Source organism: Zeus faber (genome assembly GCF_960531495.2).
Source record: "Zeus faber genome assembly, chromosome: 5".
NCBI classification, from domain to species: domain Eukaryota; kingdom Metazoa; phylum Chordata; class Actinopteri; order Zeiformes; family Zeidae; genus Zeus; species Zeus faber.
The window spans coordinates 18,086,548-18,103,037 of NC_137192.1; the positions used below are offsets into that span (position 1 = coordinate 18,086,548).

The 16,490-nt window shown below is 42.3% G+C and overlaps 1 protein-coding gene across 1 annotated transcript; it reads right to left on the minus strand.

Moving 5' to 3' along the window:
- Positions 1 to 1,620: 1,620 nt before the first annotated feature.
- soat2 (sterol O-acyltransferase 2) lies at positions 1,621 to 15,786 on the minus strand (the record flags this gene model as incomplete). The annotated part of the gene is made up of 15 exons (XM_080001019.1): positions 1,621 to 1,677; positions 2,755 to 2,900; positions 3,486 to 3,621; positions 3,870 to 3,968; positions 5,435 to 5,532; positions 6,125 to 6,254; positions 6,610 to 6,655; positions 6,763 to 6,847; positions 7,224 to 7,299; positions 8,799 to 9,081; positions 11,386 to 11,493; positions 12,217 to 12,270; positions 12,835 to 12,971; positions 15,388 to 15,467; positions 15,708 to 15,786. The coding sequence occupies 15 exons, from the start codon at positions 15,784 to 15,786 to the stop codon at positions 1,621 to 1,623; spliced, it is 1,614 nt and encodes a 537-aa protein (XP_079857145.1).
- Positions 15,787 to 16,490: the final 704 nt, after the last annotated feature.

Below are 16,490 nucleotides of genomic sequence, written 5' to 3' on the forward strand. Positions count from 1 at the left end.
AACATGATCATAGTTTGATCCATTTTCACTCGCTATTTGTTCATTTATGGACGGTGGGCGACAGCAAGTTTATACAAGACAAATTTTTTTTAATGTAAAAACCTGCCTAGGCCTGTTAGATCGACTCTTCCGACGCGCAGTGTCGTAACCGTAGCAACAGCAACAAACACAACACGTGCGACAAAACAGAAAAAGAACAGTGTCGGTATTATTGTCTTGAACTGATCACCACTCGCGGCTGGCGGTACCAGTCAGCTGCACCCACTTGGGCCTTCCACAGCCTTTGCTCCAAGGGGGAGGACGAGAAACTTCCCTCGGACCGTCCGCAGCGGCACCTTGTTTTGCCCTGTTTTCTTTGATGAATGCAGGTTTTTATTTTACATTACATTCGGGGGATTGTTCGTTTGCATTTCAAAGTAGCAGTATCCATAGGCTTGGATGTGAATTCCAAGTGAGATGAGATTAGTCCACTATGCCCACTGTGTTAAAGCCCAGCACTTCTATACAGTGAGTGAGATATCAGTATATCCGTCTGACACTACACTCACACTGTACTCACTATGAATGTAGTGTCTACTGCCTCGTTTGAAAAAAAAAAAAAAAAAAAAAAAGACTGGGCGTGCCGGGCTGATCAGGGGAGCCTGTTATCGCAGCTTACTGAGCATTACATCACCAATGCGAACGCTGTACTACCAACAGTAATCCTCCTCCTGTATGACCTCATGGGGGCATTGCAAGCGGAAAAACGCAGGCTCTGTGGCAGGCTGATAAGACTCTGCCCTGCGTGTGTTTGGCTTGGAAATCACCAGCCCCCCAGCATCCATTCAGCATCTACTGGAGCTGGATGTGAACAGAGGAAGGGTGAATGCACACCGCCCTCTACCGACCAGGTAACCTTATTGCAGCGAAATAATCAAATATACCGTATAGTAATTGACATTTTGGCCATGCCTTATAAGGGTCTATGGATCCAATGGGTGTCTGATCCTCTACCGAGCGTAAATAAAAGCTGGTTTCGCAAAATCTTCCATTCCAAAAGCAACTTTAACCGCACTGTGTTCTTTAACACAAATGCAATGATGCAATTATAATCAAAAAAGAATTGTAACCTTTAATATTTTCATTACCAGAATAAGCGGAAGGCATGATGGGATGCTCAGCGAAAGAAGAGATATTCACGAAGAATATTTACTCTACAGTGTAATAAATCTGCTACTTGGTAATAGCTGGCGTGACGATATTTTAGCAGTTCATATGAATTGTAGCCTTTGACATTTTCCTTTTTATTATTGCTAAAACATTTCCATTTAGGCAAAAAAAAAAGGTGTCGTGCAGTGGGGAGTGGGGAATTAAAAAACAATGAATATTATTATCAAACTGGTTTTGTGTTTTGATACAGTGCCGTTATATCCTGTGTTTCCTTCTTTCCTTCCCTCCCTTCCTACCTGCCTTCCTTCGCACAAATGCTCTTCCAACGAAAAAGAAACGTTGCAGGGTTATATTCGGAGTGTAAAGTGAATATTTCATATCCCCACAGCTTCCATCAGTTCCACTTAGCGACACATTATTTGTGTACCAGTCCACAGCGCCTCTGTCCCTCCAGCTCTCACATCAGTTACTTCATTTCTGGAAGCTGCAGGACCACGACCGAGGCGTGACCAGCTCCCAGAAACCCTCCTGTTGGGGAAGAGATCAGAGTTCGTACAAAATTAAAACAGCTCTCACGGCATTTCCGTTGATCCATTTTTATGAATTCATGTCTAAAATTCTGTGTGTGGTGCGTGCGCGCGTGCGCGCGTGCTTGCGTGCGCGTGCGTGTGTGTGCCAGGTCTACTTTTAGAAAACCTCTATTTGTGCTAAACCATTGTGTGTGAATGATGCGCGGGCCTTGGAGACCACCCGGGGCTGCGCACAGATACAGTTACAGAAGTGGAGTAAGTACGTGAGCAAATCTCTGCCCATCTGTCGGAAAAAGCCACGCTCCACACATCTGGGGCTTTGTCGGATGCTTGGACGGCGGCAGGGGAGGGGGTCGATTCACAACCTAATCCACCACGGATCTGCAAACTTCCAACGTTGGACATGTGTGACTGCTACATTTGGATCCAGTGCTCGTGTGCACTGTGTGTGTGTGTGTGTGTGTGTGTGTGCGTGTGCGCATGTGCGTGTGTGTCTGACTGTGCGCGCCTGCTTGACGTATGACTGTGGGTGAATGACTGGAGGGGATGAGGGAGACGAGAAAAGCTGGGATAATGAAACAGCGAAAGACTGCAAGGAGGTTTACTCTATGTCCAACAATAACATTCATCTGTTTATCGCTGTGCGACGTCCAGACACTGATTGAATGTCAGGCGGAGAAGCCAGCCCTGCCAGTCGAGCATAAAACACCGCGGAAGACATCGCCCCCGATCGGCTCCATTAACAGTGAAACATAAAAAGGCTCCATATCCGAAACAGGACTTTAGATTTAGACTTCAGATTTTTCACCGCCAAAGATGTGTCTAAAATCTTTATTATGAATTTTAGACACATCTTTAGCTGTGGAAAAACGATTCTGTATGTGGGGAAAACTGGTTTTGTATCAGCCATTCGGTGAGGCCCATTCCTCCTGCACTATGATTGAGGCATCATGGCACCGCCCCAGGATTTGCTTTGCTACTGCTCGACCTTCACTTGTCATTGGAGTCTCAGGGATTAATAAAGTACTGTCTTATCTTATCTTGTCTTATCTTGTCTTGTCTTCAAAGTACCTACCCCGGTTCGTGGGCAGTGGATCTGGGCGTACCACTCCTGGCAGTACAGGCAGACCTGGACCCCCTGACCGATGAACAGACACATCCACATGATGATGTTGCACACGGGGCTCTGCCGCTTGTCGTTCATGGTGAAGTTGAACATCACTGAGTTTGGGAAATAGGAATACATTTTTTTTTTTTTAAACATAATTAATGTAGTTGTTGTACATGAAAGAGAGGTCTGTCTTTCAGGTCAAAAGAAAAAGGGGATTTTGCACTGCAAAATAAGGAAATCTCAACAAGCCAGTAGATATTGGAAAATAAACCTAGAATTGGCCTTGAATTGTGTGTATCACATTATTCAGCTATTTGTGACAAAATGTGTGACCATCTTACGTAGATAAAGGCTAATTCTAGGGATTCTAGTGTACAGTACTTTAAATATTATAAAAGCATTACTCTCAAAACAAGCGCTGACTGTCCCCATCTAACCCTGAAGAGCATAAAGCAAGGTTCTGGTGTGGATGGTTTAAAGGCACAGTCCAGAATATCAGCATTTTTTATGAATTTAATACATTTCCCATGAAACTCTGGACAGATTCAGCTCAGTCAGTGGAAGAATGTGTAAATGATTAGGGAATGGTGACGAGGGCAGCCTCTTCCCCCGCATTACTTAATAATGCAATCAAATGCACACGCGGCATTTTTAGCACACCACACATCGGAGAACGTCTCCAGGATGTCTCTCACCGCCAAAGACAGCGAAGAGGCAGAACATGACCGGATAGAAGAAGCCAAAGCCCATGGTGAAGGCGTACTCGTGGACCACGGCCGAGACGATGAACACGGAGAGCATGGCGGCCTTGCGGAATTTCCTCTTGGACAGCTGCAGGGATCAGAGCGAGAGAGGAAGAGGTCAGCGCCGGGGCCAAGGACCAGGCCGGCTCAGCGGGAAATATGTGTCACTGGGATTACGGGACAAGTGTCGACTAGTACACATTTCTTTATTTCAAATCCCGTTTCTGTCTCTTGTCTCGCTTGCTTCTCTCCCTTTCTCCTTTTTTTTTTTTGAAAGAGACTAGAAATTCATTGATTGACGGAGTTTTGATGCTCGTACTTGCACGCTTGGCTTACCCAGAGGAAGTCTCTGTATCCGTAGTAGTACAGCCAGTCATGAACCACTACGTTCCAGGTACGGTAATAGTTGGCAAAGGATGTGGAGTTCCACCAGTCCTAAAACATCAACAGAGAAGATGGTAAGTTGTCGAGGACGAAAGTCTCAACGAATGAACATTATGACCAACGGGAAAACAAGAAAATTAGGTTTTTTTTCCCCCCAGAACCCTAATTGATTCATTTACAGCCAGCAGTGATGATAAAAAGAACAGACTTTTTTTTTTTATCCTCACCAGTAAAATATATGAGATTGACTAATAACAAATATTGCAGAAAAAAAATGAACTGCTGTTGTTAATTATCACTGGCCACAGAGAGAGTTTGCCTCAGACTGGCTTTAATTTATTGCCAGGTCCACATTAATCCACTGGGTTTCAAGGGAGGAGGTTCAGGAATCCTGCTGCTAGGGGCGCCAGCGACCATTACTGGCCATGGTAGTTTAGTAGACCACTCGAAGCTGAAGAAATTTTGATTATTTTAGACACCTGACACACCATTTCCTGCAAGCTAGAGCACCCAGAGGGGGGAGAATCAACCGGGTAGTCCCTCTCAATGGACAGCAGCATAAGATCTGAGAGCCTTCTATCTTAAGGGCACCTTAGATGTGACTACACAATGTTTTCTCTCTCATCGAGACACTCTAGAGGGCACTTTAGAACATTTTCTCCATCGCAGGGGCTCTCGCTTGTTTTGTCGCAAATCAAAAACATGTATGAAATCAACATTAACCGATCATCTTCAGGTGATGTTCTGGATTGCAATAGTTGTTCCGGCGGCTACTGGGGCACAGATGGAGTCGAACCAGCCGCCCATCCGACATCATGCCGAACCCCGGCGCTTTTAATCACGTTCTCGGGGCGCCGCCTTTCAAAAGCTCATTCGACATCGAAACCCTGAGCTCCAGCAAGCCTGAAGTTCTCAGCTTCCAGCAGCTTATCTCTTTGAGCCAGCGCTGAACCTGTGACGGCAGCACTAGGAAGGCAGCGTCTGAACCGTCAGGCCACCTTCGTGCTCAGCCCGGGTCTCGGGACGCGTTTAAACGCGCACTCGTGTTGCCAGCTTTGAAAATCTCCCCTGGCATCGAACCCCGAAGTCCCCGATAATGTTTTTGCCACTCTAGAGGGCACCTTTTAGTGTTTCCTCTAATGTAACGGCAACCTAGAGGGCACTTTACACCGTTTTCCCTACCGTAGGTTAAAATTGTGTCTGCGGGCTTATTGTTTCTGTTTTGTTGTGGTTTATGTGGAATGGTACTGTATGACAATGTATAATGCATGGTTATCATCAATTTGAGTGTTACTAAGTGCACTCCAAAATGAAAGAGCATATGTGATATGGAGTCGCAACCACTTCTCTCTAACCACTTGGCTTCCCTGTTGACCCAGTCTTACATAATCCAATCCCACAGTTGGAAACGGTCTCTTCATTCCATGCACGGGAAGGAGGCCCGATGGAATGACAAGGGGGTTGCGTGACACCAAAGGGCTGGAGTGCGCACGCTTTGTTTCGACTACTTCACACACCTTGTAGAACATCCTATCGGCGAAGCGCATCAGCTCTCCAAAGAGGTTGAGCCAGCAGTGGAGGAAGGAGAAGAAAGCCAGCAGGAGAAGCATTATACCTGCGGAGTAGGGAGAGACGGATTCATGGAGGGAAAGAAACGACACGTTGTGGAACTAACATCCGAAGCACCATTATGAGACGTATTCCCCCGCTTAGTCGTGGCTTTGTTATACCTAATGTGTATGTCCTGTGATTGTGCGGTGGTTATACTTGCTTCTCTCGAAGGGACAGGAAACCAAAAGTAAATTTAACTGAACGATATTGTGGACGATATTAGTTCCAAATCAACTCCCGATCAGTCTCACTCTGTGCTGTTACATCCGCAACAAGTGGATTTGATAACGTTTATCCCATTCTAAATGGGGGAGGGGGAGGAGGGAGGGAGGGGTTTCGGGCAAGTAGGAGGTGTGTGTGTGTGTGTGTGTGTGTGTGTGTGGGTGTGTGTGCGTGTGTGTGTGTGTGTATCACATATATGTATATACAGTATATATATATATATACACACACACACACACACACACACTATATATATATATATACTGTATATACCTGTATATTGGTGCCATAACATTTCAATGCATACATGTATGACCATATGTATCTGTCTGTGACAAATAACCTCTTGAACTTGAACTTGATATGCACAATACCTGGTAGCGTTGAATGGAACAAAGCTAAAACCAGTTTCCGCGTACTGAAAGGCTCGTTGGTCTCATTCCTGAAGGCCGGCACGCAGAGACGCACCAGGATGAAATAGCCATAAAACATGCAGCCAAAGATCTGCAGGAAACACGACACATTATACACATATACACACATCGCAAAGCAGAGGGTTTAAAAGGTTGGAGTACCCAGTGCGCTCTTATATTTCTTACGGATATTCAATTAATAACTGTTCTTTCTGTTTCTGTACTTGAATTGCATTTCACATTCCAACCAGGAGGGGGTGATCAAGCACGTTGATGGTTTAACATATAAATGGAGCCGCTATACATACTGAATATATATATATATATAAATCATGCTGTATATATATATATATATATATATATATATATATATATATATATATATATATATATATACACACAGTGAGATCTAGATTTAGATTGAAGTAATGAATGATTCAACCTACCATTGCCACGGTAACAGCAACATAATTCCATCTGATGTGAGGATTCCTGTGCAAGAAGGAAGAATTGATGTTACGCTTTTGCAGAGAGTCAAACCTTATCTCATGCTCTCTGATCGTATCCTCTCTTGTTTCATGTTGCGGTGTGCGTCCCACCTTGGGTACGCCTCTCTGTAGATGAGCGTGGGACAGAAGAGGAAGTACAGGTAGCTGGACAAGGTGGGAAACCTCTGGCTCTCTCCTGCCGAGGCAGAACCGACACAGAGAGTCCTTAAATGACACCGGCGCCATCGATGCCTTTCTGTCCCGACTTTCGGGGGGGAAAAGAGGCTTCCCCTCCATATTGACTGAAAGGTTACAAAACATTACGCCTCTATGCGGTCAGGTCTATTTTACCTGCTAAAAGCAGCCATTTAACGCGTCACTTCAGGCTCTGTTTTGGCATTTTACAGACATACCTACATTTACCGTTAGCGTTTTCTTTCCCAGGAGTCATTAGCGGGAAGCCCCTGCCGTGCGTTTGTGTTTAAGAGCCTTTTCCTCCAAATAGGTCAGCGGTGTCACAGTGACTAATGGTACAGCCCGAGGAGGGATTGCATTTTGCTCTGTTACACTACCTTCCTTCGGCTTGCCCCCTATAATAACAGGAACCTGCTCTCTCATGAAGGAGTAGCTTTTCATCAGGAAACGAATCTGATAAATGAGAAACAAGAGGCACAGTGGTTGTTAGCTCCGTGTTGGGCCACGGTGAATTTATTACAATTTTATTTTCATTTGAATTTCTTAAATCACTTTCTATTCTGAAAATCACCCCATCAATGACCTCAATTCATTTTCTTCCTAAATAGATTGAATAGATAGAATACATTACAAATGTTTCAAACTATACTATACTATATGCTGTTACACTATACTACACTACACTATATTATACTATATTATACTGCATTATCTTATCCCCTGGCACCGCTATATGGCAGCCCACTGCTCCTAGATACGCCAGTTACTAGGATGGTAAAATGCAGAGAAATGCATTTCGTTGCCTCAGTACGTGTACTCTGTGGAATGATAATTAGTTGAATCTAATCTAATCGAATCTATACCGTATTATACTACACTATACTATACTATACTACACTAAACTATATTATACTACACTATACTACACTATACATATTATAATTCACTATATTATACTACACTATATTATAGTATACTACATTATACTATATTATATTACACTATACTATGCTGGTACACTATACTATACTATACATTTCTATATTATGCTACACTATACTATACTGTACTGTACTACACAATACTAGGCTGTTATACTATACAATACTACACTATACTATACTATGCTATACTATATTATACTATACTATACTATACTATACCATACCATACTATATTATACATGACTGGTTTTCCCAAAAGCATCTCAGCATGAGGATTACCGTAGCACAGCAAATGGGGCTCAAAGGGATTTTAGCTCTAAGATGATTTTGGGGAACCAAGCCCAGTGTAGTAAAGAGGATGAATGGGCGTTACACCAAAGGTCCTCTGCATTCAGTCATTGGCTGTGATCAGATCAGCTGTCCTAATTTTGGGAGATTTTCCAGTTGGGAGGCTAATATCTCCGGCATTGTGAGTCAGCTCACCTCACATTCCTGCCACTGCCAACGCCGCGGAAATGCTGCAATTTTAATTCAGGTGGATTAGCAGCCAGGCTAGTGTTATTTTAGGCTACAGGGTGCAGAGGGAACCGACATAAGGACGCGGTGTCTCGAGAACTGGCAGGAAGGCAGGTGAAAGCTGCTCCATGGTGTGCTTTTCTCACAGTTTATTTACAACCAATATTATTTGCATCACAAGGCACAGGTTTTTATGTTTCTTATGCTTGAACACTCTTATTCACTAATCTGTTTTTTTTTCTGTGTCCCTATTATTGTACCTGAATGGCTATTAGTAAGGGATAATGTACATTATCACAAAATAACCCCCTACAGGGTGACCAGGACCCCGATTGATTTATAGTATCTTGTTGTTCATGTCTTTATATTTTATTATATTGTATTGGTATGGTGAGGTCTCGGGGCCTACTGTGCACACATACATACGTACAAACAAACACACGCACGCACACACACACACACACACACACACACACACACACATACACTCACCTGCTCCAGTGTTACGATAAAGCGTGAGGCTGGCGGCAGCTGGTAGTGCGTGACCACGTAAATGGGGAACGCACCCAGCATGCAGGCCTGCAAGGCGGCGAGGACCAGGCCCGCACCCACAGACAGAGCCAGCTTGGAGGAGAGATGGTGGTAGGATGCCGCCCAGACGGCCAGGGAGTAGTAGGGAACAAGCAGCGTGTAAACAAACATGGATGTCCAGGCCCAGGTGACGATCCCCAGCTTCCCAAAGGCATAAAATAGCAGGTCGAACTCCAGCACCAACCTGAGAACATTATTATTATATTTTTAAAATCAATCTTTTATTAATTTTTTTCTCCACCCTTGTTATGTCATCCAGTTTTTGTTATTTGTTCTCTTGCCAAGAGTGTATTTTGCTACTTCTTTTTTTTTTTTTTTTTTTTTTTCGAGCAGGATTTTTCTGAGGGGTACTAAATACCCCTTAGAATAATCAGGGTGCTGATCATCCATGGGGGCACTGAGCCAAGAAGAGGAAATAAAAACGGAAAAAATAAAACAAAAACATTATGGAAGAAAAGTTGTATATATTTTTAGAATACAAAATATTAAGATGTTGGGTGCCCCTAGATGTCAATGAAGTTAAATAAAGTTTTTGGCTACCCCAAATGCCGCTTGACAATGGGGCCGATAGCGTAGCGGGGCTGAGTTGTCCAGATGTAAACAACAACCAGGGGATGGCCGTGACCCTTTTATAGAACCTTTCTCTTTATCTTGCTGTTTCTTCACACCAGCGACAAATGAACATCTCCGCATCCGCGTCTCCATCGAATTTGGGCGGTGAGGATTTTTGTGCGCACTGCGGGGCCTAAGGGGGGGCGCACCTTCTACAGATCTCGCCTACACGGCTCCAAAAAGGCTAGGGCTGCCCCTGGGGTACTTTGCACTGTATATTGATTGTCATTAGTGGATAGAAAGGGCTGTTATAAGGCAGCCGATGGGTTCGGAAACGTGAATATTTTCTCACTCTCATCTCACTGCTTTTTGCTTTCAGTTCAATCTTTTTGGTGGGTGAAGGAGGTGTAATGTGTACCTTTTTGCCAAGTCAAATAAAACACGGACGGAATCAAGCACCGTAAACCACCGTGTAAAAAAAAAGGGTCCAAAGCCAAATCATTACTGTGCAATGGGAGAAACTCCCGGAGGAATTGATGGCTCTATCTTTCCGCGGCATGGGAAGCCTGAGAGGCAAAGGCTGCGGGAGGGGGGAGGGATTCAATAAAGTTCAGTTTGAGGGAAGAAGATAAGGAATGAGAACGGAGGGTAATTGAGTTTATGGGGGAAGCTGGTCCGGGGGTCATGCAGTTTACAACATATCGGTGCCAAACACAAACAAACACATCCAAACTCAAACCAATGAACCAAAACTGTAAACTAACATTATACGGAGGAGGCTGAACAGACATGATGAAAAGTCATTACAAATAAAAACTTCTCTCTGAAGTACCGTATGCCAAGAGCTAAATCTCCCTCTAAGTCTGGCTGCCATGAGACAGGGGCGTGAGAACCCCAGAAACAAGGTAAGCTCTGCGGATTTTCCGCGATTTACCTGGTTTGTGGTGGGTTGACCCCAAATTGCCCGAAAACAGTTAATTGTTTAAATATTGATACTCAATAAATATTTGATAAATCCCACTTTATGTGCTTTGCTGAATACCGAATTCAGATTCGGATCCACCCCGCACACACACACACACACTCACAGCCTCACAGACAGGGATGTGATTATACAAAAATACCATGAACCCTCATATCTATGGCAGACATGGGGTGATATCAATTAAAGATATATGGCCACGGACATAGGGGGTTATAGCACCATACCCGTGTACAATCAATCAAGTTTTAGCGCTTTAACTAGTCAGCACACACATTTTGACATTACACCTGACCATATTCCTGAAACCTTAACAAAAAATGATCTGCTGATCACAATGACGATCATAGTCATTAAAATGTCTTCCTTCAAAGGTCCTCTATTTTTCTCTATGTTGCATTTGTTCATTCCATTTGCTTCCATTGCTTTGACAAATACACTTTAACAATATCATTTCTCTATCGTGGCCTGAAGGGAGCAGATGACTGTACCTCAAACAAAGTCACATTTATTGAAGAGAACTGTCATATAGGACCGCGTCATGGTTTGGAATCGCTTACCAATATTAGCCCAATGCAGGGGAAGTCATATTTCAAAAATAAACTGAAATGCTACGTTAAGAACCTTGTCCTATCCTGAGTTTTTGGGGTAACTCTGGTCTCTTCTATGTCTCCACCGGCTAAGCGCGTTTAACAGTTTTAATGTCTTTCTTTTTTCCATTTATTGTGTTGTTTTGTTTGTTTTCTCACGTGTGTCAGTTCTTTTTACGTTATTGTGTGTGATAATGTAATGTTGGATCCCAGGACGACTCTGTGAGCTATCATCAGTAAAGGGTCAGGGGTCATTAAAAATGTGTAAACTTTTAAGTTAACGGGCTAAAACTCGATTTTCACTTTTCATTTTTAGACAGGAAAATGGTCCATATTCAACCACTTTAGAGGTATCATTACCCACCTGCCCTGGTCGATGTAGTCAATGGCCAACGTGCAGAGGCAGAAGAGCAGCAGCACAGCTATGAACATGTGGTAGATGGTCTGGATGTGGTTAATCTCAAACAGTTCACTGTTTGGAAAGGGAAACAGGAGTTTTACATTGATAACACACGCTTACTACACAGTGTACAGGATGTGTGCATTTGTACAGTATTATTATCATATATTTATGATATATACATATTTATTTATTCAAATATTATTTTTTATATCCCTCAAGATAAGAGAGATATTTAGAGATTAATAATAGCCTCAATCATGCATCCTGTGTGTAATCTCTAATAGTTATGATTATATATTATATATAATACTGAAATAATGTTTGAAAATAATAAGTTGAGGAATTATTGTGATCCTTCAAAGTCTAAAATGATGACCCACAACTGTAATGAGTATGATATTTAGCTATTGTTATGAAATTATTTTTCTTGTTTGTCTTTTTATTAGTAATAATACATTATTACAATAATATACACCAATGTATAATGTTTATGAAAGATGCTATACAAATAAAAGTGTTAATTATTATTATTATTATTATTATTATTATTATTATTATTATTATTATAATTGTTATTACTATCATCATCATCACCATCATCATCATCATCATCATCATTATTATTATTATTATTATTATTATTATTATTATTATTATTATTACTATCATCATCATCACCATCATCATCATCATCATCATTATTATTTTTATTATAATTATTATTATTATTATTATTATTTGCATTGACTTTTAAAATAAAAATGTTTGTTACAGGAGGTGACTAGTACTTACTCTAATAGAGAAGCCCTGTCCATGAACACTTTTCCATCTTCCATCCTGTGGCTTCTAAAATGAAGAATGGAGACAGAAGGTGTGTAAAGCAAGCAAGCAAGCACGCCTGCACGCACACATGCACACATGCACACATGCACACACACACACACACACACGCACACACACACACACACACACGTACACATGTATTTTTTTATAGCACTGTATGAAAAGATAAAAATATGTTGTTTGTTGGCAGGTGTAATCCCTGCTGGCGCCGGATTACTTGTTTCGGCATATACGGCTACCCGCCCAAACTGATTTAGCTGTTATCAGAACTTGCCAGGGTCAGGTCTGCAGACTATCAACCAGTAGGCTACTGACTTTTTGGGGTTGATTCATCCTTGGCATTTTGAATAAATAATAAAAAATAAAAAAAAGACAGAACTGAATTCAAGTGTGCGGGTGAATTTGAGAGAGGTCCCTCACTGTCCTTATATTGTCGCATTTCGAGACCGGGCGTGATTTGAAGAACCTACCTACACACGCTGTTCAGTTTTGGGTTTGATACGGATTAAGCGCTCACGACAGGGCTGAACAAACACAACTGAATTTAGTGCCCGTTGCTTCTTTTACCTGGACGCTTGGTTCTTTGTGCTCTTTCCATTGGCCATGTTTGTTTGGGCAATCGGCTGCATGGACTCAGTCAGGGCTTTGTCCAGGAGGTCACTGAGCTGGACCTGGATCTGCTCCAAAAGCTTCATCTTCACTCTCTACAGCAGCAGGAAGCAAAACAATTGTATTGGTTTGTCCCATGTTGCTCACTCTTTCAACCATCTTTCAGTGACTTGTTTATGGTTTCCTCCTTGCGTTTCACCCGCTGCAGGGGTATTTCATCAAACTGAATGTCAATAAGGAAGTGTTAATAAGTGTCCTGACCGTTTATAGGTGACATGAATTCAAATATCTGCGTTACCTGTACATGTTTCTCCAACTGTCTGGCATCTTCTGCCTGTACTTCATTTCGGCTCCCGCCTGTAGTCAACATACATTACTGGTCGTGATTCCAGTCGCTATGCAAAGTACACCACAGACCAGCCGTCCCCAAGTTGAAATTAGCTCAGAATCAGTGGCTACTTAAGCAATTTAAAAGTATTAAATGAATTGATAAAAAAACCTCTAATATCAACATTTATATTCAAGGTTTACAGTAGAGCACCAGGATATACCAAACCCTTAATTAAAAAAATAGAATAATTCCAACAAAAACATTATGAACTCATCGTAATAAACCTGGCCTGCTCTGGTCGCAGCTTACAGAAGATATAGAGTATATTATTAATGTACATTGAAACAAGTAATTCGACCATACATGTATTATGGAATGTATATTTTATTATTTTATATTCAACATTATATTCTTTCATATTTTATATGATTTTTATATCATTTTATTTATACATTATTTTGAATCGTTTTTTGACGCAGACACAACAATACGTTTCCAATAGTTTTAACTTATCTCTTTCTAAAGCTGACAAGGTGGGAGATCCTGCCACAAAAAGCTCTGCTTCAATAAATCCAAACTAAGCTCCCTTCTAATAAGCTACGACCTACACACGTCTTTTCTTTTAGTGTACCAACATCTTTGTATTTTTTTTACATTACAGCAATATCTTTTTCACTCTACCGTGACTGGAGATTTCGTGGCCCCGGAGGGCCGTGGTGCTTCTGCGCCACAGTCCATCGGGTTGTTCAGCTGTTGCCATGGTTTCCGTCCGGGTCTGGGATGGAAGGGCTTGGACCCCCAAGTCTGTGAAAGAATCCGTCACATGTAAGAGTCGTAAATTGTAGACAGTGAACAAATTAAGCGAGGGCCGCCTTCATTTTTACCGTGGGTTTTGGAAGACAACAGTCTCTTTACCCAACAGAAAACACCAGATGCTTTACAAATTCCTTTTATTTATTTATTTTTTCATTTTCCTCTAAATTTTCTTGCCGCTGCTTGTTTCCGGATTTTTTGTTTTGACTGTGATACGACAGAATTCAATCTGAATTGGGACCCAAATGGTTTCTGAAACAGCAATAAAGACGCAATAGCTTTTGATGACCCTACATCCCGAGGCAAGAACTACACATTGTGGCCTCAACCGAAGAAACTGTGGCCTCAACCTGCCCAGCGGTCGGAACTCTGAAATTGGGAGAAATGTTTGCAGAATGTTTGACCTGTGGTAGCCCACAGCCCTGCGAGTCACCGCAGGTTCTTCCTATACATTGTCAACAGATGATAAGGGCGGTCGACCAGGATGTTGACACCCGGTAGGCAAGGTATACGTGAGAGAGGGAGAGAGAGAGACAGACAGATAGAGACAGACAGATGGAGAGAGCGGGCGGGCGGTGCAGGGAATGTCGAGTGGACGATGGCCCCCCACGGGGCCCCCGGCGGTGGTGGTGACCAGGGTGAGTACGCTTCCTTATCTCTGCCGTTCCACGAGTCCTCAGAGTTAATCAGGAGATTTGAATGCGGCGGAGGAGCTTTGCAGAGATATGCAGATTGGTAAATATGATTGAGTTTAATGCGACGGGGAGTGAGAAAACGTTGTTTTTAAGCTGACCGGCAGACCACTCTGACAGTGCAACTACATTCAGGAACACTCTCCCGGGAAGGTTGGGTCAATGTTTCATTCAATGTTCTGGCTTCAGTATATGTGTTTTTTCCTCATTTTATTTGCCAATATAACATAGAAACATGTGCCTAGAATCACGTTTTGTATATTCTGTATATTTTTGTATATTTGGCTATTCATCTTTTTTTTTTTACTTTGTATATTGAATATTTTTTTTATATCTGGCTATTTTTCAGACTCTTATGCTTTTATTATTATTATTTTTTTTACATTGTTATGCTTTGTTGAGTTTAATTTTTCTATATTTGGGTATTGTTCTTCAGACTGATATGATGAATTAATTTATTAATTCTGTACACAATACATCATGCTTTACCATGACACATTTCTCGTATATGAAAATGTACTTTATAATAAATAAATAGATTATGATTCTGATTGCATTTAGGGGATCGCAATTTTTTTTCCTGTACTCCATTCTGAACAAATTGAATGCAGAATACATTGAATAATTGAGAGCCCAATTCAAATTAAAATCAAATTAAAGGGTTCGATACCACACTGTGACTTCGAGGCACCAAGTCACGGTGTGGATAGAAAACTGGAGACCCTCCTTTCCTTCCTCGTAATGGGGCTGCACAGCTGGATTTTCGGAGACCGTGCCACAGAAAGTTCTGCTTCAATAAATCCAAACTGAGCGACTGCTTTTATTAAAACTCTCCCTTTACAAATTTGGAGAAAATTAGCATGGACCAAAAAAGCAAAAGCTTTCATCGGGAAGGGATTTCCAATGGCATCACAAGGAGGAGCCTATACATTCCTTTAGTGCATCGATTTTGTTTATATATTTTTTATGTTAAATCAATATCTTTTTCACAGTACCGTGACTGGAGATTTCGTTGCCCTGCGGGGCCGTGACGCTTCTCCGCCACAGTCCATCGGGGTGTTCAACGGTCGCCATGGTTTCCGTCCAGGGTCAGCGATGGAATGGTTTGGTCCCCTAAGTCTGCGAGAGAACCCGTCACATTGAAGAGTCGCAAAACTAGACAGCGAACACATGAAGGAAGAGCCGCCTCTGGAAAGAGTTTTCCTGCCTTGAAATGGGGCTCGACAGCTTGATGTGAGGAATCACTTCGGACCGGCTCTCTTCTTAATTTGTCACACGAAGCATTCGAGAATGTGTTTGGCTTTACTGACTTTGTTTTGCTGGGGAAACATTATAATCCACACTGCAGACATATACAGTAGGCCTGCTTCTAAAGCCAAATGGCCTGCAAGAACCTTTCATTTTGCCCGCCTGTCATGCATCCTCCCTGATCCCCAAGTATTTATTAACGTTTTCATCTTTTATTTTCATCTGGTCTTTTCCTCATGCCGTGTCACTGACCTCCAGGTCATGTCCGATCCGCCCACTCCCTTCCCGTCACCTGGTTTCCCCTACCTGCAGCGCATTCCCTCATTAGTCCCTCAGTATAAATAACAGTCCACTTACCTTTGTTCTCTACCAGATTGTCTCTTGCATTGTGCTGAGCTTTCCCGCACTACTACCTGATTCCCAGTAACTTCCGGCTAATGGACGCAGGATATCCACATTTCTCTGCCTGGACCCTGATTCTCTGCCTGTTTCCCTGGACGCTGATTCTCTGCCTAATTTCCTGCCTGATT